Source organism: Leucoraja erinacea, chromosome 2 (assembly GCF_028641065.1).
Source record: "Leucoraja erinacea ecotype New England chromosome 2, Leri_hhj_1, whole genome shotgun sequence".
NCBI lineage: Eukaryota > Metazoa > Chordata > Chondrichthyes > Rajiformes > Rajidae > Leucoraja > Leucoraja erinaceus.
The window spans coordinates 22,605,718-22,633,688 of NC_073378.1; the positions used below are offsets into that span (position 1 = coordinate 22,605,718).

Consider the following 27,971-nt stretch of genomic DNA (forward strand, 5'->3'; position numbering starts at 1 on the left):
GTCAAAGATTAGGTTAGATCACCATAGATTAAGCAAAATTTACTAAAATAAATCCTGTAATGGATTCTTTATCCATAGTGTGCTTCCTTTTATTGAGCCATAGAGTTATACAGCATAGTAATAGGCCCCTCCGCAAAACTTGTCCAAGCCGGCCAACATGCCCTAACTACAGGAGTACCACTTGCCTGCGTTTGGTCCTTATCCCTCTAAACCTATCCTATCTAAGAACTTGTCCAAAAGTTTTTCCTTTAACTGAAGGGGAAAGGGCAGGAATAAAGGAATCTTGAAGGAAAGGATATTATTAAAAATATGACGTTGAACCACTATGTGCTATGACCAAAACTACATCAATTTCAAATAAATCAAAATTAAAACATGTTGGAGGAATTCAGGGGTCAGGCAGTGTCTCTCTAGGGAATGGGATGATGATTATTCGGGTTTGGACCATTCCTCAGACTGATGAAGTAGGGGGGAGGAAGCTGGAAAAAGAGAGGTTGAGATAGGACAAAGCTTAACAAGTGATAGATAGGTGCCTACAGATGAGGAGAGGTGCTTGGCAAATGAAAGCGTAACATTTGTGGTTCTGAATTTTACAAATAGTAGAAGGTTAAAATGAGCGAGTTCTGAAATATAACTTTGACTACCGTACACAAAATTCAATTTAAAGTCAAAATGAAAATAAATGTAGTCATGGCACAGCAATCTGTATACAATAAATTTTCATCTAATTTAATAAGAATGTTATTGTTTCCTCAGGTGGTGAATTGCTGCTTTGAAAACGGTAAGGATTAAATGCAAATACAGCTATCTACAATATAACAAACCTTACTAATACTTAAAATTAAGCATTTTTGTTTGCTTATAAATAATGCATCATGTTTTGTTATCCTGGAGGATATTGCATTTCTGAATATTGCTTACCTGAAATGGTTGAGAACTATTGATCAGCAGTGTTTCTTTTAGCCATTTGTCACCATGCTGACCATATTTTGCCCAAAGTTGTTCCCCCTTTGTATTTCTGTAGGTTCTTTTATGCACTGCCAGCTTAAAAATCTGTTTTCCAAACATGTGAAAATGGAAGCGGAAGTTACAGGTCTTGTTGGCATGATTGCGGGTAGCGTCCAGGATTGGACTGAGGAGTGTGGCTGTATTTCCAAACTGTTGGGCAGATGCTTCAATGTAAAGGTAGTGGCCTTCCGCTGTGCCCAATGTGTGGTCTTTTGATGGCCCAGTGTTGAACGTCGAGGTCTGTCCCTTATTTATTGACCAGTCAAAATCATCGTCCTTAGCTTGCTGCCAGTTGCAAAATCCATGTTCAAAATTGCAGAGCAGTTCTTGCACTATCAAAAGAGAGAAACACTACTTGACTCTTTAAATGTCTGAGCCTTACTGTACATTAATGTTCGAAAATTGTTCACTAGGTCAGCCAACATGTAGCTTGCAACAGAAGGCCACTAGAAAACACAAACTAAAACAGCCATGTCTCAGAACACAACTAAATACTAGCAAATTATCAATATATTTAGTTTGGTTTATAGATACGGTGCAGAACAGGCCCTTCGGCCCATCGAGTCTGCGCCGGCCAGCGATCCCCGCACACTAACACCGTCCGACACACGCTAGGGACAATTTATAATTTTACCAAGCCAATTAGCCTACAAACCTCTACGTTTTTGGAATGTGGGAGGAAACCGAAGCACCCGGAGAAAACCCACGCAGGTCACTGATCTCTGGCGCTGTAAGGCAGCAACTCTACCGCTTCATCACCATGCGGCCCTAAATATTTATAAAATCAATTTCAGGATGTGAACAATATTGGCAAGATTGTATTTAATTGCCTTTCTGTAATTGTTTCTATGTTTGTTTACTGAAGATACCCAGCATTGCTGTTTTGTAAAGAGTTCCAGGAAGTTGTGACAGAGATGACGAAGGAACAATGATATATATACTGAGGCTAGTATGTGACCAAGAATGGAAAATGTAGTTAGAGATATCCACTAATGTCTTCTGTTCTTCATCTTTCTAAGGTTGCTAGTTAGGGAGACACTTTCAGAGATCTTGGAGAGTGGCTGCAGTGAAGCTTGTACTTTGACCTTTCCAGGAAGTGCTCTATAGGTATCGTCTAGCTCACTTGTTGGAAACATGTAATTTTGACATTTGATTTTGATGTATATGGTTGATTTTGGATTCAATAATCAGATGGACACCTGAATGGATTTACTACTTTAATATCCATTGACCTAACCAGGTCATTGTGCATCAAAGAACATTTAAATTAAAATATAATCAGTTGGCACCAGGGTGCAACTTTGGTGCAAACTGAGGCAGAACCTCAAAAGCCACAGAAGCTCCATGTTTGGAGCGTCAATATATCGACAAATACTCTACCCAAGCGAAATATGAGGTGCTGTTCCTCCAATTTGTGCTGGGCCTCACTCTCACAATGGAGGAGTCCCAGGACAGAAAGGTCGTTCAGCACCTCATATTTCACTTGGGTAGCTTACACCCCAGTGGTATAAACATTGACTTATTTAACTTCAAATAGCCCTTGCTTTCCCTCTCTCTCCATCCCCTCCACCTTCCCAGTTCGCCCACTAGTCTTACTGTCTCCAACTACATGCTATCTGTCCCGCCCACTCCCCTGACATCAGTCTGAAGAAGGGACTTGATTCAAAATGTTACCCATTCCTTCTCCCCAGAGATGCTGCCTGTCATGCTGAGTCAGTCCAGTATTTTGTGTCTACCCTCTCTTGAACTTCTACAGGTGTATGGAAGAGAGTATATTGACCGGTTGCATTATGGCTTGGTTTGGCAACTCGAATACCCAGGAAGGAAGTACATTACAAAACGTAGTGGATATTACCCAGTTCCATCACGGGCACTGGCCACCCCATCATCAAAGGGATCCATTGGAGTCGCTGCCTCAGAAAAGGGACTCAGTATCATTTTGGATGCACATCTCTCTGGCAACACTCTCATTTCACTCCTGTCATTGGAAAGTGGTTGGACGAGCCTGAAAACTGTGACCTCCATGTTCAGGAACAGCTTATTCCTTATAACCATGTGGCTCTTGAACACGACAAATGCCAACTAAACTACAAACTATGAATTGTCTTGGGCCCAAAATTTTACCCTTTTTTCTTGCATTAATATTGTTTTTAAAAAGTATTGAACTTTTTTTTTAATTGTATTTTCTATGAGTACTATGTTTACTGCCTGTTATGCTGCTGAGAGTAAAAATATCATTGTTCTGTCTTCAGTACATTTGGTAATAACACATTCTTGACCCTCTTGACTATTGACTATCAGAGCCAAGTGCGTACTTTTCTTCAGGTATGTACTGTCTTTATTGTGGTAGGGGTGGGGTGCAGTTGTGATGATGCATTTATTGGTCAACACAATACAAGCTGCTAAATTAACATCTGCAGAAGTAATTGCGATAGTTACAAGACCCTCCATGGCATTTCATAACTGTCTTGGTAGACACATCATTTCAGACTGCTCTAGTCCCAGATAATATAATTCTTCCTATCGTGTTTTTTTAAATCTCCTTGTCCAGCCTTTTCCCATTTAGACATTATGTCCTCCACCAGTTTGATAGTTTCAGTTTTTTGATTAAGAAGGAACTTCAGATGCTGGAAAATCGAAGGTACACAAAAAAAAGCTGGAGAAACTCAGCGGGTGCAGCAGCATCTATGGAGCGAAGGAAATAGGCACCGTTTCGGGCCGAAACCCTTCGGTTTCGGCCCGAAACGTTGCCTATTTCCTTCGCTCCATAGATGCTGCTGCACCCGCTGATAGTTTCAGTTTCCTGGTTCCCTCCCCCAATAGGAACAGCCCCCCAGTATCCACACTGTATCGACCTGTCGTCATTTTTTCAGATCGATGAGATTGTCCTTCAGCTTTCCCTTCTCTCAAGAAAACTGTCCACCATTTCCAAGCCATCCCTGTAATTGTTGTCAAGCTGACCCATTCTCATCAATCTTTTCTGGACTCTTTAATGCCTTCAGATCCTTCCCATTATAAATATGGCTCTGAACAGCCCCCTGCTGAGTATCCACACTGGACAGTCTCCCTCGGATGGTCACGTCACTCAGCTTGTTAATTTATTTATTTTACTTTTCTTGTACATCGGTGGAGCTGCATACTAAATCTTGTTGCACTGACGTGCAATGACAATAAAATATATTATTATATTATTAGTATTATCATTATAACAAACCTTCAGTATAATACTCTAATTGAGGACAGTTAGGCATTTCACAAGTGTTTATGACTTCCCTTCTTTTAACCTTTGTGCCTCCCATAATAAATCCCCAAATTGTGCAGGCCTGCTTTCCAACATGCCCTGTCACTTTGATCTGTCCCTACATGCTGACCCACCTCCTTTTTCTCAAAATGGATCACCTTCTTATCTCTGCACAGGACTTTCTTTGCCATGCCTGCTATTTATTCAGCCAAAATCTTTGCTGTTCCCATTATTGTTGAGTTTTTGTGTCATCTGCAAATAGTTCTCTGAACCGGTTAAAATAACCCTGCTGAGTGACCGTTTCCAATATCCGCAGTTTTTATTTGGCTCCTATAACATATAGGGTTCAGTGGTCAGAAAGCATCCCTGGAGGTTTGTTGGTGTTAAGGAAAAAAACACTATGTGCTTAACTCAGTGGTCAGAAAGCATTTGGCTTGGTGACATTTTTGGCTAGGCTGGGTTGGCCTGAAACATCATCTATCCATGCCCTCCAAAGATGCCGCAGGCCTGCTGAGTTACTTCAGCACTTTGTGTTAGCTTTGGTAGACCAGCATCTTCAGTTCCTTGTGTCGAAGGGATATTGGTAGCCGGCACATCCCCTGAGAGGGAGATAGTGATGTCAAGATAGGGAGACAATGAGTCAAATATTGCCTTCTCCCAAATGAGACTTTTCCAATTCTGATTAATTGTTCTTGACTTGCAATGTTGACGGGTTTCTCTGCCTGGCTCCTGCTATGTGCTTCCAGCATTTTCTGCTTTTGCGTTGATTTCCAATATCTGCAGTTTTTATTTGGCTCCTATAACATACAGGGTTCTGGTTTGGTTTCTAAGTATTTTGTCTGTTTTGCTGCCTATCAAATAAAATCTTGGGCACATTTCACTTCAGACAGTAACCTCCTTAATAAATATCTATTAGGACAAATGAGGACAATTTACCTCTTCAAGAACTTAAATAAATCTGCTAAACAAAAACATTGTGAGGATCATAGAGCTACGGATTTATCATACAAATCCACCCTGATCTCTAATGTATTTCAGGAAAGGAAATGAGTCTCCTCGCCCAATGTGGTCTACACAAGACTATAAAATTATGTTTGTGGGGGCCCAGCGAGATGGCTGCCCTGCCAGCAGCGTGTCAGTCAATTCTACTTTTTATGTTTTTTTTAGTATGTCCAAATGTTTGTTTTAATGTCTCTCGATGTGCCTTGTGTGGGGGTTGGTAAGGTTGGGGGGGGGGGCGGTAAGGCGGGAACCGCTTTCGGTCGCCTCCTCCACTGAGAGGCGATTTTTCCATTTTGCCTCCCTCACGGCCTAACACCAAAGATTGGTGCGGCCTTCCCGGAGACAGGCCCGGAGCTTCAGCAGCGGGTGCAGTGTGAACTTTTCATCGTGGAGCGGGTGAGCCAACCTGAAGCCGCGGTCTGCGAAGATTCCAGCTGGCGCGGCGTGCGGAGCCTGGGATCCCTCGTTAGGGACCCCAGATGAGAAGAGCTCCAACCGCCGGCCCATGGCCTACAACAGCTTGAAGTCTGCGGTGCTTTTAGCCGCGGGGACTTACTTACTTACCATCCGGAGCGGGATCCCTCGTCGGGAATCCCTGGAGAAGAGCTCCAACTACTGGCCTGCGGCCTACGTCATCTACAAGCCGCGGTCTCCGGTAGGGAAGCACCGATTCGGGACTTAACTTGCCTGTACATCTGGCCGCCCACAGCAGCGACTGCGGAGGTTTATGGCCCCGACCACGGGGAAAAATGGAGGAGGACTGACTGAAATCTGTGCCTTCCACCACAGTGATGAATGCTGTGGTGGATGTTTTGTGTTAAATTTTTATTGTGTATTGTGTGTTCTTTGTTTATTGTACTGCTGCTGGCAACACAATTTCACTGCACTTCATTGTGTGTGTGATGAATAAATCTGACTATTGACTATTAAAAACCTCAGCAATGTGAATGATCCTTATGTAATTAACCATTAACCATATAACAATTACAGCACGGAAACAGGCCATCTCGACCCTTCTAGTCCGTGCTGAACACATAATCTCCCCTAGTCCCATATACCTGCGCTCAGACCATAACCCTCCATTCCCTTCCCATCCATATAACTATCCAATTTATTTTTAAATGATAAAAACGAACCTGCCTCCACCACCTTCACTGGAAGCTCATTCCACACAGCTACCACTCTCTGAGTAAAGAAGTTCCCCCTCATGTTACCCCTAAATTTCAGTCCCTTAATTCTCATGTCATGTCCCCTTGTTTGAATCTTCCCTACTCTCAGTGGGAAAAGCTTTTCCACGTCAACTCTGTCTATCCCTCTCATCATTTTAAAAACCTCTATCAAGTCCCCCCTTAACCTTTTGCGCTCCAAAGAATAAAGCCCTAACTTGTTCAACCTTTCTCTGTAACTTAGTTGCTGAAACCCAGGCAACATTCTAGTAAATCTCCTCTGTACTCTCTCTATTTTGTTGACTAATTGGTTATAGTCTCTATAATTGGTTAAACAAAACAAAAAAAATCAAAAGGAATTCGGGATGGGCAATCAATGATAGCTGGTTACCAACAGAGCATGAATCAAAACATAAGTTTCCCCTTACCACAGTTGTTTTCATCAGAACCATCACCACAATCATCCACCAGGTCACATACTTGCAATCGGTCAATACAAGCTCTGGTTTTTTCACACCAAAACCTCTCCGTTCCTTCACAGTTCTCTGCAGCTGGTGGGAGGGCGCAGTTGACAAACTCAATGTCATCTATTGCTGCCACACCATTGTAAAAGCTCAGGCTGACTTTCACCAATTTAAGACGGAAAGGTCGTGATAACCGCCCAAGCTGGACAGAGGCTTGGAGCCATTGATTGCTTTGAGTGTTGTAAGTCCACCATATGACAGTATGATTACTCACGCCATCGACCTCCAGGAACATTTTTGCTGCTCCCACTGCCTGTCCATAATTATAATACCTGCGGCAATTACAAAACAGCAAATAAATTCTTCCGACATTTATGATATTAAAAAAAATAACCAACAGCATTGGCGAATATTATGATTAAAGTTGGTTAACAAAAATCTAGTTCAGTAGAAATATTATGTAATTTATCTATTTTTTCATCAATTGAATGAAATAATGCATCTTCCAGAAGTTATTGGATAAAAGCTGATGTAAATTTACATTTAAAATTTTCCTTGTCAGTTAGTGATGAATGTTATGATAATTGTTGTTAATGATACATATAAAATCAAATCTAAATGAATAGGTTTTGATTGCTGTATTGGACTTTTTCTCTGGAACAATTACGCTACAATGATTTGAACTAAACTCTTCACTCTATCTTTCCCTTTGCTCTACCTATTGTCCTAGAATTTGGCTTGACTGTATTCGAGTATATTATTATTTGATTTGACTGGATAGCATGAAAAATATTTGCTTTTCACTGTATTTCTCATCCATGGTCAGTCATGACCGAGGGTGGCCTACTACTGTATATCAATACGTGACAATAATAATCAACACTTAAGTTTTCATCATGGGGTTAAATGTGAGAGAGGGCACATTGAACCAACACTGAACAGAAAACAGAAAGTTATCTAACAGACACAAAAAGCTGGAGTAACTCAGCATGTCACGCAGCATCTCTGGAGAAAAGAAATAAGTGACGTTTCGTGTCAAAACCTTTCTTTAGACTGAGAGTCAGGGGAAAGGGAAACAGGAAATATAGAAGGTGAATAGAACAAATGAATGAAAGGTATGCAAATAGCAATATTTACCTATATCTCTAATTTCCCTTTCTTCTGACTCTTAGTATGAAGGGTCTTGACCGAAACATCACATATTCCTTTTCTCCAGAGATGCTGCCTGATCCGCTGAGTTACTTTGGCTTTATGTCTATCTTCAGTGTAAACCAGCATCTCCAGTTCCTTCCTACACACACAAAAGTTTAGCACAGGACTAGCCCTTCAACCCACAATGTCTGTACCAAGAATGATACCGAGCTGAATTAATCTAATCTTCCTGCAATGGTCAATACCCCTCTATTCCCTGCATCTTCCATGTGCCATCTAAAAGCCTCTTAAATTTCATTATGATATCTGCATTGCTCCATTCCATCAATCAAGGCTGAAAGTGAAATTATCTCCTACCAAAATGACATTGTACATCCAGTTCCTGTTTGAGTGAACTTCGGACTTGTCAATTCTGCAGTCTGAAATATATTACTCCTGGTGGTCATAATAAACATGAAGTGTCCTAAAATTTTAAAAAAAGGTATATAATTCCAGAGAAGCATTTAAAGAAGCAATTTCTGTAGCCACACACTATGAATGCATATTTAAATAATATTTTGTTTAACACAGTAAAACATCACCATAAACTCCATAATGTCTTGTCAATTTGTAAGTCAAGTAAGCGAAGGAAGGACATATTTGAAAAGGGAAAAACAAAGAACTGCAGAGGCTGGTTTGCAAAAAAAAAACCTCGGGAAAGGCAACATCTCTGGAGGACATAGATAGGTGATGTTTCAGGTCTGATGAAGAGTTCTGACCCAAAACATCAACTATGCATATCCTCCAGAGATGCTACCTGATCTGCCAAGTTACTACAGCACTTTGATTTTTTTTTTAGAAAGGCACTGCATAAGTACAGAGTAACATATTACATCTACATCATCTTGAGGAAAAAAATTGTATGTTGCCATGAGGATGACGGCGGCATGGTTAGGACAAAGCAAATGTGTCTTTGAGACAATTGAAGTTAAAATGACTGTGGAGATAGTAAGGTAAAACGCTGGAAACACTCAGCAGTTTAGGCAGCAAGCGCAGAAAGAGAAACAATAATATTTCAAGTTTGGGAAACTGCACCACAACTGAGAAAGGCGGAAGGTGCGAAAATAAAAATAATTTGGCTGATTGGGTGAATTAATGTGGCAGACAGCAGGAACCTCAGGGTCACCATAGAGAGCTATGCAGCACAGAAGCAGGCTCTTCCATCCACTTTATCCATGCCAATCCTTCCTGTGCATTTACTGTATCTGCCCAAATGTATTTTAAAAGTCATAATTGGCTAATAACAGTGGAAAAAATTAATACTCAAATTTTGGAACAGACAACAGTCCCTACAGTGAAGATGTGGATTACTGATATGTCCGAGATACTACATTTGGAAAACATTAGGCTTGTCTTGTCAGGAAAAGCAGATCAATTTCTTAAGACATGGTCGCCTTTTACTGAATTTCTGCAACAACAGAATGGTTAAACACAAATTTAAACCCGATGCCAGGGATGGGTGAGGGGTGGGGGGAGATATATCTCTATCTTCTCTCTTCTTATTTCTTTTCTTTTGCACTTCTTTGGTAGCTTAGTGGTCCTTTTCTTGCTTTTTCCCATTTCTCTTTCTTTATTCTCTCCTTTTTTCTCTTTTTTTTCCTTTTTTTCCTTTTTTTCCCTTTTTTTTGGATTTAGGTTTTAATGTTAAAAATGAAGCTGTACAATAATTGTATAACTGTCATGGCGATCGCCTTATCCCTGTACAATTGCTTCTAATAAAATTAATTTTTAAAAAAAGAAGTCAAAATTGTATCTGTTTCGATAGTTCCCTTTAGCAGCTCATTCTGGATACAGACCATCCACTGAGTGAAATTGCCCCTGAAGTCCCTCTTAAATTTCTCTCTCATTTTAAGCCTTTAACCTCTAGCTTTAACCATGGGTTGAAGTCATTTATGTATAAAGCAAATCCAGCAAGGAGTCCACAGTACTCCACTGGTCAAGGATTTTAAGCAACTACTCTTGACTCCTTATTCAAAATCAATTTTAGAAATATAGAAGCATAGAAAATGTGCGCAGGAGTAGGCCATTCAGCCCCTCGAGCCAGCACCACAATTCAATATAATCATGGTTGATCATCCAAAATCAGTACCCCGTTCCTGCTTTCTGCCCATATCCCTTGATTCCTTTAGCCGTAAGAGCTAAATCTAACTCTCTCTTGAAAACATCCAGTGAATTGGCCTCCACTGCCTTCTGTGGCAGAGGATTCCACAGATTCACAACTCTCTGGATGAAAATGTTTTTCCTCATCTCATCCTAAATAACCTACCCCTTATTCTTAAACTGTGACCCCTGGTTCTGGACTCCCCCAACATCAGCAACATTTTTCCTGCATCTAGCCTGGCCAATTCTTTAAGAATTTTATATGTTTCTATAAGATATCCTCTCATCCTTCTAAATTCCAGTGAATACAAGCCCAGTCGACCCATTCTTTAATCATATGTCAGTCCCAACATCTCGGAAATTAACCTGGTGAAAACCTATGCTGCACTCCCTCAATAGCAAAAATGTCCTTTCTCAATTTTGGAGACCAAAACTGCACACAATAGTCCAGGTGTGGTCTCTCCAGGGCCCTGTATAACTGCAGTAGGACCTCCTTTCTCCTAAACGCAAATCCTCTCGCATTGAAAGCCAACATGCTATGGGTTTTCTTCACTGCAACCCGTAGCTGCATACTTTCTTTCAGTGACTGATGTACAAGGACAACCAGGTCTTGTTGCAACTCCCCTTTTCCTAATCTGACACTATTCAGATAATGTTGACTCCAACTGGCTAACTCACCTTGGATTCCACACTAGCCTTCCAGAGTAGCCTGTCATGTGAGATCTTGTCAAAGGCCTTGCTAATTTCCATATAGATAAAGTCTAGTGCCTTGCTCTCATCAATCCTCATGGAGACCTCTTCAAAAGACTCTCGCTGATTTGTGATACACGATATCTCACGCACACAGCCATGCTGACTATCTCTAAACAGTTGCTGGTGGATCCTGTCCCTCAGAATCCACTTATTTCTAAAGATGCATCATTTTATTCTGTGGCTATGCCCTCTGGTCCTAGACTCTCCCACTAGTGGAACCATCCTCTCCCCATCCACTCTATCCGGGCCTTTCACTATTCGGTAAGTTTCAATGAGGTCCTCCTCATCCTTCTAAACTCCAACGAGTACAGGCCCAGTGCTGTTGAACGCGCAGTTTACGCTAACCCAATCATAACCGGGATCATTCTCGTAAACCTCGTTGGATCCTCTCCAATAGCAGCAAATCCTTCCTCAGACAAGTTAAAAATTCAAGTTGAAACTATAAGTTTCAAGGGGAGGTGACAAATTGGAAATACAAGGATGGAGTTTAAGGGAAAGAGAATATAGGAATAGTTAAGAAAGACACCAGAATTAATGGGACAGAAAGCTCATGAAGGGATAGGAGAATATGACCAAGTGAAATAGGAATCGATGTGAAAGGCGAATTGAGTAATGGATTCAATGTATTATATATGAATGCGCAAAGTATAAGAAGTAAAGTGGATGAGCTTGAGGCTCAGTTAGAGATTGGTAGCTATGACATTGTGGGGATTACAGAGATATGGCTGCAGGAGGATAGGGGCTGGGAACTGAATATTCAGAGTTATACGTCCTATAGAAAGGACAGACAGGTGAGCAGAGGAGGTGGGGTAGCTCTGTTGGTGAGGGATGAAATTCAATCCCTTGTGAGGGGTGACCTAGGGACCAATGATGTAGTCACTGTGGATAGAATTGAGGAATTGTAAAGGTAAGAAGACACTAATGGGAGTTATCCACAGGCCCCCAAACAGTAGCCTGGATATAGGGTGCAAGTTGCAGCAGGAGTTAAAATTGGCATGTAACAAAGGTAATGCCACTGTGGTTATGGAGATTTCAATATGCAGGTAGACTGGGAAAATCAAGTTGGTTCCGGACCCCAAGAAAGGGAGTTTGTAGAGTGACTCCAAAATGGATTCTTAGAGCAGCTTGTAATGTAGCCTTCCAGAGAGAAGGCAATTCTGGATTTAATCTGAGAAGGATTTAGTGTTATCTAATGAACCAGATTTAAGAAGGGAACTCAAGGTAACGGAACTGCTAGGAGATAGTGACCATAATATGATAAGTTTTAATCTGCAAGTTAAGAGGGAGAAGGTTAAATCAGAAGTGTCAGTTGTGCAGTTGAACAAAGGGGACTATGAAGGCATAAGAGAGGAGCTGACCATTGTCGACTGGAAAAGGATCCTAGCAGGAATGATGATGGAACAGCAATGGCAGGAATTTCTGGGCATAATCCAAAATCCAGAAGATGCAGGATCATTTCATTCCAAAGAGGAAGAAAGGGATTCGAAGGGAAGTAAGAGGCAAATGTAGCTGACAAGGGAAGTTAGGGATGGAATAAAACTAAAAGAAAAGGTGTATAACATAGCAAAGAGTAAACGGGAAGCCAGAGGATTGGGAAACATGCAAACGCCAACAGAAGGTAACAAAAAGGGCAATATGGAGCAAAAAGATGAAGTATGAGGGTTGGCCAAGAACATAAAGAAGGATTGTAAAAGCTTCTTTGGGTTTATTAAGAGAAAAAGATTAGTAAAGACAAATGTGGGTCCCTTGAAGGCAGAAACAGGTGAATTTATTATGGGGAACAAGGAAATGGCAGAAGAGTTGAACAGGTACTTTGGTTCTGTCTTCACTAAGCAAGTCACAGACAATCTCTCAGATGTACTAGAGGACAGAGGATCTTGGGAGACAGAGGAACTGAAAGAAATTTGCATTAGGCGAGAAATAGTATTGGGTAGACTGAATGGACTGAAGGCTGATAAATCCCCAGGGCCTAATGGTCTGCATCCCATGGTACTCAAGGAGGTGGCTCTAGAAATTGTGGAAGTATTGGTGATAATTTTCCAATATTCTATAGATTCAGGATCAGTTCCTGTGGATTGGAGGGTGGCTACTGTTACCCCACTTTTCAAGAAAGACCGAAAACAGTTAATTATAGACCAGTTAGCCTGACATCGGTGGTGGGGATGATGCTGGATTTATGAAGGGGAAATCCTGTTTGACTAATCTTCTGGAATTTTTTGAGGATGTGACAAGTAAAATGAATGAAGGCGAGCCAGTGGATGGAGTGTATCTGGACTTTCAGAAAGCCTTTGATAACAGTGGGTAAAATTAGAGCACATGGTATTGGTGGTTGGGTATTGACATGGATAGAGAATTGGTTAGCAGGCAGGAAACAAAGAGTAGGAATAAAAGGGTCCCTGTCAGAATGGCAGGCAGTGGCGAGTGGAGTGCCACAAGGGCTCGGTGCTGGGGCTGCAACTATTTACAATATATATTAATGATTTAGATGATGGGATTAAAAGTAACACTAACAAGTTTGCAGATGACACAAAGCTGGGTGGCAGTGTGAACTGCGAAGAGGATGCTAGGGAGTTGCAGGATTGAGTGAGTGGGCAGATGCATGGCAGATGCAGTTTAATGTAGATAAATGTGAGGTTATCCACTTCGGCGGCAAGAACAAGGAGGCAGATTTTTATCTCATTGGTGTCAGATTAGGGAAAATGGAAGTGCAACAAAACCTGGGTGTCCTTGTACAACAGTCACTGAAAGTAAACATGCAGGTACTGCAGGCAGTGAAGAAATCTAATGGCATGTTGGCCTTCATAACAAGAGGATTTGGGTATGGGAGTAAAGAGGTCCTTCTGCAGTTGTACAGGGCCCTGGTGAGACCACATCTGGAGTATTGAGTGCAGTTTTGGTCTTCTAATTTGAGGAAGGACATCTTTTCTATTGAGGCAGTGCAGGGTACGGTCATGAGGTATGGCGGGGCTGTCATATGAGGAAGGATTGGAAAGACTGGGCTTGTATTCACTGGAATTTAGAAGGATAAGAGGGTATCCGATAGAAACATATAACATTTTGCAGGACTGGACAAGCTAGATGTAGGAAAAATGTTCCCAATGTTCGGGGAGTCCAGAACCAGGGAACACAATCTAAGAATAAAGGGGGGAGGGGCAATTAAAACTGAGATGAGAAAAAACATTTTCACCCAGAGAGTTGTGAATTTGTGGAATTCTCTGCCACAGAGGGCAGTGGAGGCCAATTCACTGGATACATTTAAAAGAGAGTTAGATAGAGCTCGAGGGGCTAGCAGAATCAAGGGATATGGGGAGAAGACAGGCACGGGTTACTGATTGTGGATGATCAGCCATGATCACAATGAATGGCAGTGCTGGCTTGTGAAGAGCCAAATGGCCTCCTCCTGCACCTATTTTCTATGTTTCCATGTTAAGTCTTTGCCACCTCCCTAGCTACCTTTAGATCTTGGATTTTCCTCCTATCCCATTTCATCTGGAGCACTATATGGCTGGAGCTCCTTCCTGTCCCAGAACTTGGCAGTGTGCGAAGAAAAATAATACTTTTTCCTATACAAGTCCTTGAGCTGTGTGTTAATTCTCTTGATTTCTCTGCATCAGTGCCAGTTTCCTCATTACTTAATCAATAACCCAGAGATTATTCTTCTCAATGTCCTGCTTTTTAACTGAAAGCGTAAAGCCCAATACTTTATCAGCATTACCTCCTGGATTTTTTATATCTACATTGATTGTTCCAAGAAGCATGATGACAACCGTATTCGCTCTCTTCTTTTGTGAAGTTCCTCTTCACATACACAAGATATAGTTTACCTTGATACTCGATAGCCAAATCATCCCGCAAAACTATCGGTCTTTGTTGCAGGAATTTTGATCCAAACCCATAAACATTTTGTTATTTCTATTCCAGTATTTCTAGGAAGGTTCACTTCGAGGGAACAATAGACAATAGACAATAGGTGCAGGAGTAGGCCATTCGGCCCTTTGAGCCAGCACCGCCATTCAATGTGATCATGGCTGATCATCCACAATCAGTACCCCATTCCTGCCTTCTCCTGATATCCCCTGACTCCGCTACCTTTAAGAGCCCTATCAAGCTCTCCCATGAAAGTATCCAGAGAACTGTCCTCCGCCGCCCTCTGAGACAGAGAATTCCACAGACTCACAACTCTCTGTGAGAAAAAATGTTTCATCATCTCTGTTCTAAATGGCTTACCCCTCATTCTGAAACTGTGGCCCCTGATTCTGGACTCCCCCAACATCGGGAACATGTTTCCTGCCTCTAGCATGTCCAAACCCTTAATAATCTTATATGGTTCAATAAAATCCCATCTCATCCTTCTAATTTCCAGAGTATACAAGCCCAGCCGCTCCATTCTCTCAGCATATGACAGTCCTGCCATCCCGGGAATTAACCTTGTGAACCTACTCTGCAATCACTAAATAGCAAAAATGTCCTTTCTCAAATTAGGGGACCAAAACTGCACACATTTCATTTTCTTAAAAATATCCACTCTAAACTGCATTGAGAAGTTCAGAGTTTACTCAGTCCTTTGCATTGAGGCCTCGAATAATTGGATGAAATCTTCCAATACTCAATGGCAGTCAAGCAATGGGCTGAGTGCCCTCTGCATGTGTCATGTGCTTCTCTGACAGTTCAGTGGATATTTTAAAGACAGAGATAGATAGATTCTTAATTAGTACATGTGTTAGAGGTGATGGGGAGAAGGCAGGAGAATCGGGTTAGGAGGGCGAGGCAGATCAGCCATGATTGAATGGTGGAGTAGACTTGATGTGTCGAATGACCTAATTCTACTATTCTTAATGACCTTGTGACTATGATAAATCTTTAAGTGAAAATAAATAGGAAGATTTCTGGGGAAGTAAAAGAGATCGTCTGATAGATTGCTGGATGTTTACAGCTTGGGCCACAAGGAAGATTGCAAAGTCAATAAGTTCTAAATTCGAACAATCTGGCACCATGAATTCCAAACTCTTACCGTTGGAGGTGTTAGTGGTGTGGTCCAGAGCTGGGGCCTTATCCCTGATATGTGAAGGCAAAGCATTACTCGAGTTTCTGATCCAATCAAAGTAATCATCAGGAACATTCTCAAACCAGCCACAGCTACTTTCTTCAAAGTCACACGTGGAATCTACAACAGAAAATAGCAAAGTTATCTTCTGATGCAAACTTCTTCCGGAGCATATTACGTAATACAATTCTTTTCAATTCTTCATGCAAATAATTTAAGAAAATTGTAAATGAAGTGATGGAACATATGTGGTGAATAATGATAATAAATTCTAGGTCAACACATCTACCCTTACCATTTCCTCACTGGTAGAAGAGGCAATCATTATTGCCAGTTGGCCTCTATTTTATTTTCCAGGTCTTGGTCTTCTGCTGCATCCAGTATCAAAGCAGGTAAAGTTATCATGGGACATAGGATTTTTTTATTGGTACACACATTACAAATGTGTTGCCTTAGGGCTACATCGGTCCTTTTTTTTCAAATACATTGCAGTACATTAATCATGTTTAATTTCCGCTTACTGATGCTTGATGACAACAGATAGAGAATTAGAACTTTAATTTTAAATTGAAATAATGTCGCACAGTATCAACAGCAGGGAACAATAGTCGTGCTGTCAAGCGAATTTGTAGATGACATTGCAGTCATGGGTGTAAAGAGAGAGTAAAACAAAGACAAATTAAAATTGACTAAGATAAGTGGGCCATGGAATGGCATATGCATCTTAATAAGCCAGTTCGGTATTTGACTGCACATGCACAGGTCATAGGTTGCTCGGGCTAAACACTCACAGCGGCCGTGCCGCTGTATGGGTGTAGACCTGCGTCTCGTCCCTATCCAGCTGCCGCTGGGCCGTCCCCGTCCATTCCCAAGTGTCCGGTCTAGAGGCGACCCCGGGCCAGCAGGAGCCGGACGGGAGCGGTGGAGCGCGGGGGGAGGGGGTGTACGAGGGGCGTCGGCTCCAGCTCGGCACTGCCTGTCCCGCCGGAGTGGCGGTCCAAGCCCGCAGGTGCCTCGGAAAAGAAGCACCAGCTCCAGCTCAGCCCCGCCCGTCCCGCAGGAACAGGACAGGAAGAGTCCCTTCGGGAGGGACTATAAAACCTGGAATTGTTGAGAGCCTCAGTCAGTCTCTGCAAAATGGGGGAGTGAGAGGGTCATGTATCTTAGTCTGAGCTGTGACTAACACTGAACACATGTCTACTAAACTGTGAGTGGTTTTACTGATCTGTCAGTGCCCTTAATGTGGTTTGAAAATATAGTTTGGAAATGCTAAAGCTGTGTTGCCTTTGGTTTGGAAATGCTAAAGCTGTGTTGCCTAATTAAAGTTGCCTTGCCAATTAAAGTTGCCTTGCCTAATTAAAGTTGCCTTGCCCAACTAAAATTGCCTTGCCTTCTATATAATTAAAAGTCTAATCTTGACCACTTCCTGTTTGCGCTTTATATTGACTTTAGAAAAAACGCTACCATGTACAGCTGTGATTTTTGGCCATCTTACTCAGTCCCTCTCCGCTCATCAGGTGCCGAGGATTTTTCCCATTGATGAAAAATAAAAGAGTTATTAGTGTTTCAAAAATGTTGAGAATCTCTCTCCTGTCAATCATGCCATGAAGGCCACGCCCCTTCTGGTGGGAGGGGGGAGTGACTATAAAACCCAGAATTGTGTGTGGCTCAGTCTCTGCAAGATGGAGGAGGGAGAGGTCACGTTTCGCTGTCTTTAGTGGCCTTGCACCCTGCTTGAAATGGTTTGAAAGTGCACTTGAATTTGGTTGCCTTGCACCCTGCTTGAAGTGGTAAGAAACTGCATTTGAATTTGGTGGCCTTGCACCCTGCTTGAAATGGAATTTCAAGGACTAGCTGAGAGTCAACTGCCAGCCTCCCAGCCGTGAGCTGCCAGCACAACAGGCTTGAATGACTGAGCCGCCAGCCCAAGAATCCATTCGGCCCATAATGTCCATACTAGCCCTCTGGAACCCAGTCCCTTCAGCCCACAATACCCATACTAGTGCTCCGGAAATGCCCCCCCCCCCCCTGCCCACTGGCCATCATATTGGAATTGGTGGAGTGGTGGAATATTGCGTTGGGGACCAGCCCTCCCGTATCCTTTGTAATTACATCAATAACTCCACAAATTTTAGTGTTGTGCAGAATCCTGCTAACTACCCCATCTACATTTTGGTCCAAGTCATTTATATTTATCCCAAACAATAAAGTAACCAGGCCTGATCCCTGAAGAACAACACTTGCTACTGTCCTTCAGCCAGAATCACACCCTTCCACCACTACCTTTTGTCTTCTATGGGTAAACCAGTTCTGATTCCAAACTACCAAGTGATCCTGAATCACATGCATCTTAATCGTTTGGATCAGTCTATCATGAAGGATTTTGTCAAATTCTTTACTGGAGTCCATATAGACAATATCTACTGCTCTACCCTCATAAATCATATTCGTCACGTCCTTTAAAAAAAATCAAGTCTAGTTTGTAATACAAGACCAGCCCCGCACAAAGTCATGGTGACCCTCCCCAAAGAATCCATTCTCCATAAGAATCTTCTCGGATAACTTCGCTACCACTGATGTGAGGCTCTCTGCCGTATAATTTTCTGGATTTCCCCGTTTCCTTTCTTAAACAAAGTCATAACATAGGCTTCTCTCCAGTCCTTTAGGACCGCGCCTGTGGCTTGAGAGGATACAATATTTTCATCAAGGGCTCAGTAATTTCCCCTCTTGCCACACAATAATCATCCTCTGCTAACTATACACACACTTTGACTACAGATGTAGGCTCTCACCAGGGTCTCTTCTACATGCCGTAGCTCCGCTCTCATTCCCCATCCCCCCACTCTTAACAAGGACAGAGTCCCCCTTGTCCTCACCTTCCATCCTACCAGCCGGAACATACAACAGATAATCATCCAACATTTTTGCCACCTCCAACGGGATCTCACCACTAGCCACATCTTCCCATCTCCTCCCCTCATTAACTCCTTGGTCAATTTGTCCCTTGCCACCCAAACCAACCCCTCCCCTGGTACTTTCGAGACCAAGCGCAGGCTTAGCGATCGCTTCGCCCAACACCTTCACACAGTTCGCATCAACCAACCTGATCTCCCAATGGCTCAGCACATCAACTCCCCCTCCCATTCCAAATCCGACCTTTCTGTCCTAGACCTTCTCCATGGCCAGAGTGAGTCCCACCGCAAATTGGAGGAGCAGCACCTCATATTTTGCTTGGGTAGTTTACACCCCAGCGGTATGACATTGACCTGCAATTTCAGGTAGTCCTTGCTTTCTCCCTCTTTCATCTCCCCTTCCCAGCTCTTCCAGAGCCTACTGTCTCCACCTCTTCCCACCCCCCCACACACCCACATCAGTCTGAAGAAGGGTCTCGACCCGAAACATCACCTATTCCTTAGCTCCATAGATGCTGCCTCACCCATTGAGTTTCTCCAACATTTTTGTCTACCTTCGATTTTTCCAGCATCTGCAGTTCTTTCTGATACACACCAGTATTAGTTGGATTTGGCAATCAAAAACCTTCAGATGCTGGTATTGCAAAAAAGTACAGAAAAGTCCAATAAAAGTCCCGAACTGAAACCACCCATCTATTCCTTCCAGAGATGCTCCCTGACCAGCTGAATTACTCCAGCACTTTGTCATTTTTAAAGTACAGAAAGTCCTGAAATCACTCAATAGGCCAGGTGGCACACGTGGAAAGAGAAATAGAGGTTTAATAAATAAATAATGTTTTGTTTATAGGGACAGTGCATATTAATTAACATTTGCATGTAAATATGCGAGATTGTAGCCAATCAGTAGCTAATTTCCGTCTCTAGTTTAAGGTCATACAAACCACTAACTCTGTTTTTCTGCACTGCTGGGAGCTTTCAGCAATTTTGGGGTTTATTTGTTGGACTTTATTACTTGGAAGCTCATAATACCAGATCAAAATACCCTACAAACCAATCATTTATCAGGATACAAATATGGTAACAAATGTGTGTGTGTTACCGAATGTAACTTGCATGGCCAATATTCCTCTTCAAAGCATAAATCCACTGGAGAATGGACAAAATAAAGGTAATGCTAATACGCATGTGTGTTCCTACAATATTTTGATAGGGTTGGTATATAATTACCACATATTATTTATCTGACCCAAATATAAGAAAACAAAAGGTTAGAAATAGGTGCAGGGAAATAGCGCCTCAAGTTTGATGTACGGATCAATAAGATCAAGGATATAGTTTAATTACATCGTTAGCTTTCCTATCTTATCATCAGATCCCTTGAACGCTTAGTCCTTTCTTGTTGATACCAACAACTTGATGTAAATCCATTTTAAATTATCTGCAATCGCTTGGAAGAGAGATTGGCCACATTGCATCAAACATTAGAAAACAGGACAGCAGTTTTATGCAATCTGATTGTAAATTAAATACTTACCTTTGCATTCTGTGATGGAATTTGCGACCATTGTGTTCAATACAGTGCAACCTGGAGTTAAACTGATATCATCTATTGCAATAAATGCATTGGGTGGTGCTAAGACACTGCCCTGGAGAATAATCTAAAATAAAACAAAAGCAATTGATCAACCAACAGAAAACACAATACAATACCGTTTATTGTCATTTGAACCTCAAATGAAGTTCAAACGAAATTTGGTTTCTGCAGTCATACAACAAGAAAAGAACCAAGACACAACACAATTTACGCAAAAATCCATCACAGAGAATCTCCTCTTCACTGTGATGGAAGGCAAAGTCTTGTCTCTCCCCCGCACTCCATTCTTCTCCCGATGTCAAAGTCATAGCCCCCGGCGGGCGATGGTAAATAAGTCCCGCGGCCATCAAGGTCGCGCCGGGCGATGCAAAGCCACGCTCCGGTTCTTAATGTTGGAGCCCCCGGCGGGCGCTAGCAAGTCCCATGGCCGTTAAAGCCGCGCCGGGCGATGTAAGGCCCCGCTCCAGGTCATTTTCAACCCCGCAACTCGGGCAGGAGGTTGCTGTTGCGGGAGCTCCGAGAAGCGGTTTCCCACTAGGGACCCACGAGCTCCCGATGTTACCGTCCACCGGGCCTGCGGCTGGAGCCTCAGAAGCTCCGGGGTCGGGCCGCAGCAGCGCGCCACCACAGCTCTCCACGCTCGGAACTCGGCCAGCTCCACGATGGTAGGTCCTCAGGCTCCGTGACTGGAGCCCCCAGGTCGTTCCGGTTGGAGGCCGCTCCACAGTGCGAGGGCCAAGCGACAACGGAGATCCGACAGGGAAAAGGTCGTGTCTCCCGCACAGGGAAGAGATTCTAAAGTTTCCCCCAGCCCCCCGCCCGCCCCCCACACATACAGTTAAAAAGAATTAAAAAAACACTACAAACTACACTCAAGGGGACAAAAAAAAAGACAGACTGCAGAGGCCGCTGCAATTTCAGTCGTGCCACCCACACATTCTTCACAATCAAGCACCATTAATTGAAAAGTCTGTGGAATTCATCATGACAGAAGGCTGGGGAGGTCTAGTTCATGGATATTTTTAAGGCGGAGATTGATAGATTCTTGATTAATATGGGTGTCAAGGGTTGTGGGGGGAAGGCAGGAGAATGGGATCGAGAGGGAAAGATAGATCAGTCATGATTGAATGGGGGACTAGACTTGATGGGCCGAATGGCCTAATTCTGCTCATACCTAATGAACATGAACATGACAGAAGGAATGAATGCTTATTAAATTTGATGTGTACCAATAAAGCAATTGGCCATGTCTTGGATAGAGTCAAAGAGTCAGCGAGATGCACGGAACAGAAACTCATCCTTCAAGTTTAAAGCACGTTTAAGTACATTATTTGGATAAGAATGTACAATAATTGGTTAGTAAATCTACAAATTGAACTGAAATAGGGCGTATTGTAGGCAGAGAAGACGATTATCAACAGAGAAGGTTCACCAGACTGATTCCTGGGATGTCAGGACTTTCATATGAAGAAAGACTGGATAGACTCGGCTTGTACTCACTAGAATTTAGAAGATTGAGGGGGAATCATATAGAAACTTACAAAATTCTTAAGGGGTTGGCCAGGCTAGATGCAGGAAAATTGTTCCCAATGTTGGGGAGGTCCAGAACAAGGGGGTCACAGTTTAAGGATAAGGGGGAAATCTTTTAGGACTGGTATGAGAAAAACATTTTTCACACAGAGAGTGGTGAATCTCTGGAATTCTCTGCCACAGAAGGTAGTTGAGGCCAGTCCATTGGCTATATTTAAGAGGGAGTTAGATGTGGCCCTTGTGGCTAAAGGGATCAGGGGGTATGGAGAGAAGGCAGGGATGGGATACTGAGTTGGATGATCAGCCATGATCGTATTGAATGGCGGTGCAGGCTAGAACGGCTGAATGGCCTACTCCTGCAGCTATTTTCTATGTTTCTAATTTTCTTCTGAGGCTATTTGGGGGCAAATCCCTGCAATGTGAACTCTAATGCAGGATCTTGATCAATTGGGTAAGTGGATTGAGGAATGGCAAATGGCATTCAATTCAGATAAATGAGGGGTGTTATATTTTGCAGAATCAAACCAGGCTAGGACTTTCATATTAAATGATAGGGTTTGTGGGGGTGTTGCACAACAGAAGTACCTAGGAATTCAAATACATGGTTCTCAGGTGTGACATCACAAGTAGACAGGGTATTGTTGAAGAAGCCATTTGGCCTACATCGCTCAAGAAATTACGATGCTACATTGCAATTGTACAATATGTCGATGAGGACACAGGGAAAGTAACGTGTAGACCTTGAGTTACCTTACGTTAATAAGCTGAAAAGAGTGCAAGGAAGATTTATGAGATGTTTCCAAGACTTGCGGGTCTGGGTTATAGGGAGTTGTTGGACAGGTCTGGTTTTTATGCCTTGTAACACATTTTTACGCCTTAACACACCTTATATGTGTGTACAAAATAATGAGGGTTGTAAATAAGGTGAACGTCTACAGTCTTTTTCTCTGGGAAGGAATGAGACCTGATGGGCAACTTCTTCACATAGTGAATAGAACGAGTTGCTAGAGAAAGCGGTTGATACAGTTACAATAACAACATTTAAGCAGGTACATGAATAGGAAAGGTTCGGAGGAATAGGGGCCAAATACTGGCAAATGGGATGAGCTTAGATGGGCTACTCAGCCGGCAGGACGAGTTGGTCTGACGTGACTGTTTCCATGCTGTTTAACCCTGTGACTCTATGACCATACTGATCTTTAACCCCATCTACACTAATCCCATTTTCCTGCATTAGGTCTGTATCCATCTTTTTGCCATGTCAATTTTAATACCTGTCCAAACATCTCTTAAATGTCACAATTGTATTTGACAGCAATGAGCAGTGAAGAATATGGAGGAGTTACTGTGGTGGATGTTTATGTTAAAATGTATTTTGTGTGTCTTGTTGCTTTATATTGGTATGACTGTATGGCAAATCAAATTCCCCGTATGTTGCAAAACATACTTTACTAATAAGGTATGATTATTATAATTATGATTATGATGATCCTATTTGATTGGACAGAGTGCAAAACAAAGCTTTTCACGGTACCTCAGTACATGTGACAATAATAAATCTAAACCAAATATTTTTCTAATCCAACCATGGAAGAAGTAAATGTGTTAAAATTGTTTAATATTTCTCTTTGGTTTCCCCAACATTGTTCATTACTCTGGAAAGCTGTAGTTGGAAATTGAAACTGTTGAAGGATTGCAAGGAGAATCACTGACTCACACATTACTGAACTGTTTTGTGCAGTAATAAAACTGATCGGATTCATTTCTTATTTTATTTTTGTAAAACAAATTCATTATATTCTTCCACATCGCAACTCACAAAAAGTTTAAATGCTATTCCTAGTTGATTCTGTGTTTTTCTGTCTCCAATTAAGCATTCAAATCCATAAATCCTTGAAACATAATTCTTGTTTCCTTGCACAAATTGTATTGTCGAACGTGTCCTTGGCATGTTTTTAAATGTATTTAAAGTGCAAATTCAAACAGTAATTAAACATTAGGGAGTAAGCAACAAGAAACCAAGCCGTGCAAATTTAAAAAATTGAGCTGACACTGGAATAAATGTACAAGGCAAAGGAAGAGGTTTAAATGCATCTGTGTGCATCTCAGGAGAGAGAAGACTCGGGTGAAGTGCCAGGTTGCTTGTTTGAATTTTACGATGCTATCTTTTTTGTTTCAAAGAAATAATGATGGCTCATCTTAAAATGAAGGAAGACTGGAGAGTAAATTGTTTGGAATTGTTTGTGGAATGAGCTTCCAGTGGAAGTGGTGGAGGCAGGTTCGTTGGTATCATTTAAAAATAAATTGGATAGGCATATGGATGAGAAGGGAATGGAGGGTTATGGTATGAGTGCAGGCAGGTGGGACTAAGGGAAAAAAGTTGTTCGGCATGGACATGTAGGGCCGAGATGGCCTGTTTCCGTGCTGTAATTGTTATATGGTTATAAGAACTTTATAGGAAGGGAGAAATTAATACTAGCCTTTGTGTACCAACTTATAATACCAAATAAGGCTTAATATAAAATGACTTGAAGCCGCATCTATTGAGTGCAGGTTATGTAGGTAAAATGCAGCACACTGTTGGTAAAGGATAGGAGATGAGATGGAGGACGAAGGGGACCCGACGTGGGGGAAACCACCGAGAACCAAACGGACTGTGTTAAAAATGGATTGTGTAAAATGGAATATGTTGTAACTTTGTCGGCCCCCTTTATGTGGCAACTCTTTGTATACCTTAAACAGAGAACATCACTGTAACTTGTCACATGTGACAATAAAGTATCATTCATTCATTCATACATTCATTCATTCATTCATTCAAGGCTCCTCAAATAAAGCCTTACAGGTAGATATTAGAAACAAAAAGGGTGTCATATTTTTGCAGGGGGAGGGTGTTATAGACCTCCCAACAGTCTACAGGCTACAGTGGAACAAATACATTAGCAGATATCAGAGAGGCGCAATAAAAATAGAATTACTGTACTGGGTGATTTCAATTAGCTGAATATTAACTGGAATTGCCTCTGCACTGAAGGCTCAGCATGAATTGGATTTTTGAGGAGTGTCCAAGATAATTTTTTTATACAATGTATAAACAGGTTAATGACAGAAGGAACTTTACTGATCTTATGTTGGGGAATATAGTTGGTCTATTGAGGATGTGTCATTGATGGATCATTTTGAGCAAAGTGACCAAAACTCCATATATGTCAAAGTGGTTATAGAAAAGGATAGGTATGGACTAACAATAAATGTCTGAAACCAGCAGATGGCTACTTTCATTCACACAAGGGAGGACTGGCCAAAGGGAAATTGGGATCATCTACCTGCAGGTATGCCATAATTTGCACATTGGAAAGCATTCAATGGAGGAACTGAAAGAGTCCACCACTTTGTCACAGACATTGTGGGCCAAATATTCAGTTCCTGGGCTGTACTGTTCTATGTTCTATGTAGTTCCAGGGTAACATGTTTCTGTTAGGCTAAAAGCCAAGTATAGAGAACCTGGGATGTTGTAGACTTTCAAGGGCCAGCGCCTTATAGAGCCTCAGCATTACATCCCTGTTTTTTAATACATCATCGTTATTACTTCCCTATTTTTTATGTCTTGAAATAAATGCTAGCATTGAGTTTGCTTTCTTTACTACTGATGCAACTTGCAGATTAACGTTTTGGAAATCCTGCAACAACACTCCCAAGTCCCTTTGCACCTCTGATTTCTGGATTCTCTCCCCATTTAGTAAATAGTCTACACCTTTATTCCTACTACCAAAATGCATGACTCCACACTTTGCTCCCCTATATTCCATCTGCCACTTCTCTGCCCACTCTCCCAACCTGTCCAAGTCCCACCGCTTTCTCTATACTACCGGCCCTACCACCTATTTTAGTATCATCCGCAAACTTGGCCACAAAGCCTTCAATCCCCTCATACAAATAATGAATATAGAAATATACAGGTCTGCTTCCTAGCAATAGGAAGGATGTCATTAAGCTGGAGAAGAAATTTACAAGGATGTTATCAGGACTGGTTAGCTGAATTATAAGGTGGGACGCAGTAGGCTGGGGCTTCTTTGGCTGGAGCAAAGGGAATCACCTCACTGAGGTATTGGAAATCATGAAGGGCATAGATAAGGTGAAATGTTCACTGTCTTGTTCCCAGGGTAGGGAATTATAAAACTCTAGTGCATAGATTTCAGGTTAAAGGAAAAAATTTAACAGGGACCTGAGGGCCAACTTTTTCACACCGATGTTGGTGGGTATATGGAATGAGCTGCCAGAGAAAGTGGGAGAGATGAGTCGAGTTACAATGTTCAAGAGACATTTAGACAGGTACCTTTGTTAGGAAAGTTTTATAGGGATATGAGCCAAATGCAAGCAAATGAGACAGTTCAGGTATTTAACTTGGCCGGCATGGACAAGTTGGGCTGAAAGGCCTGTTTTGCTCTGCATAATTCTAAAACTTCCCTTTTTCTCCTAAATACCAGATTTTTACATAAGAGGAAAACAATTTCTGTATCTTCAGAAAGCTTAATACGTGTTAATCCAGTTACTAATATTTCTGTTCAGTGCCAATTTGGCCTCCTCACCTGGAAAGTTGTTATGGTGTCTGTTGCACTCCACTCCACAGGAATCTCCTTTTTAGCCCAACTTTTGTTGACTGATGGATTCAGGGCAGCCACTCTTTTCATATTCCCAGCTGTAGTCTGAATATATATTGATAAGTTGGCTCCTTCTGACATTTGATACCAGAACCTTACCTAATTCAAAATGAAAGATACTTTAGTTTAGTTTAGAGCCAGAGCCAGAGCGGGGACACAGGCCCTTTGGCCCACCGAGTCCACAATGACGACTGAACACCGCACATTAACATTACCCTACACACACTAGGGACAATTTACACTTATACCAAGCCAGTTTACCTACAAACCTATACGTCTTTGAAGTGTGGGAGGAAACCGAAGACCTCTGAAAAAACCCACGAGGTCACAGGGAAAACGTACAAACTCATAGATACATAGAAAATAGGTGCAGGAGGAGGACATTCGTCCCTTCGAGCCAGCACCGCCATTCATTGTGATCATGGCTGATCATCCGCAATCAATAACCCGTGCCTGCCTTCTCCCCATATCCCTTGATTCCACTAGCCCCTTGAGCTCTATCTAACTCTCTCGTATGTGCTGCATGTGCTGCAAGGTCACACTGCGGAGCCTGGAGCAAGTTGGTGCAGGACATTGGTTTTGTTGAGACGTTGTAAAAGTCATGAGGCTCCTACAAACTTGATAGTGATAACTTGAAGAAGGTCAAACTGGGAATGTGCCACCAGGCAAGTCATTGGCAAACATCTCCTCTATGATCAGTCTCTCAAACATTTTGATCCTTGACTTTAGTCTCTGGTCAAAGAGTTAACCGTCCAGTCCATCTCTCAAATACAATCCTCTTTCAAGATCATGAACGGCATGAATAAGGAGACGCTTTGGTGGGATCATCCAAAACACTTCCCTGTTGACCTTGTCGAGGGTCATTGTGAGATCGATAAGAACAGCATTGAGGTCCATTTGCTGCTCAATGTATTCCTCCTGGACCTATCTCATCAAGGAAACCATGTTAGCGCTCTGGTCTAGTCTGAAGCCGCACTGAGCCTCTGGTAACATTTCTTCTGATCTAATCAGCGAATTGAGGATGACACACAAGAATCTTCCCAACAATGGATACGAGGGAGACTCACAACAGTTAAGAAGCATCTAGTTGATCACTTGAATTGCCAATGTATAGAAGGCCAAGGAGCAATTGCTCATAAATGTATTGAATATTGATGGGTAGTTAATAGTTAGCATAGCTATGGTTTGATAAATATGCTGTTTTTGTACTCTATGAGTATGAACATTTAAAAATCTCAAATGTGCTGTGGAAATGTGGTTTAATAATCGACAGTTATGTTACACTCTAATTAATTCTGCAATTTT

The 27,971-nt window shown here is 42.1% G+C and overlaps 1 protein-coding gene across 1 annotated transcript in view; it reads right to left on the bottom strand.

Moving 5' to 3' along the window:
- Window positions 1–27,971, bottom strand: part of malrd1 (MAM and LDL receptor class A domain containing 1) — a 312,060-nt gene that overhangs the window by 258,992 nt on the left and 25,097 nt on the right. The window contains exons 6-11 of the mRNA XM_055652737.1: window positions 26,595–26,765; window positions 20,416–20,539; window positions 15,937–16,089; window positions 8,391–8,496; window positions 6,846–7,213; window positions 922–1,340 (exon numbers count right to left, since the gene is read on the bottom strand). Of these exons, the coding sequence (XP_055508712.1) occupies window positions 922–1,340; window positions 6,846–7,213; window positions 8,391–8,496; window positions 15,937–16,089; window positions 20,416–20,539; window positions 26,595–26,765 (1,341 nt within the window). The remainder of the gene's footprint in view (window positions 1–921; window positions 1,341–6,845; window positions 7,214–8,390; window positions 8,497–15,936; window positions 16,090–20,415; window positions 20,540–26,594; window positions 26,766–27,971) is intronic.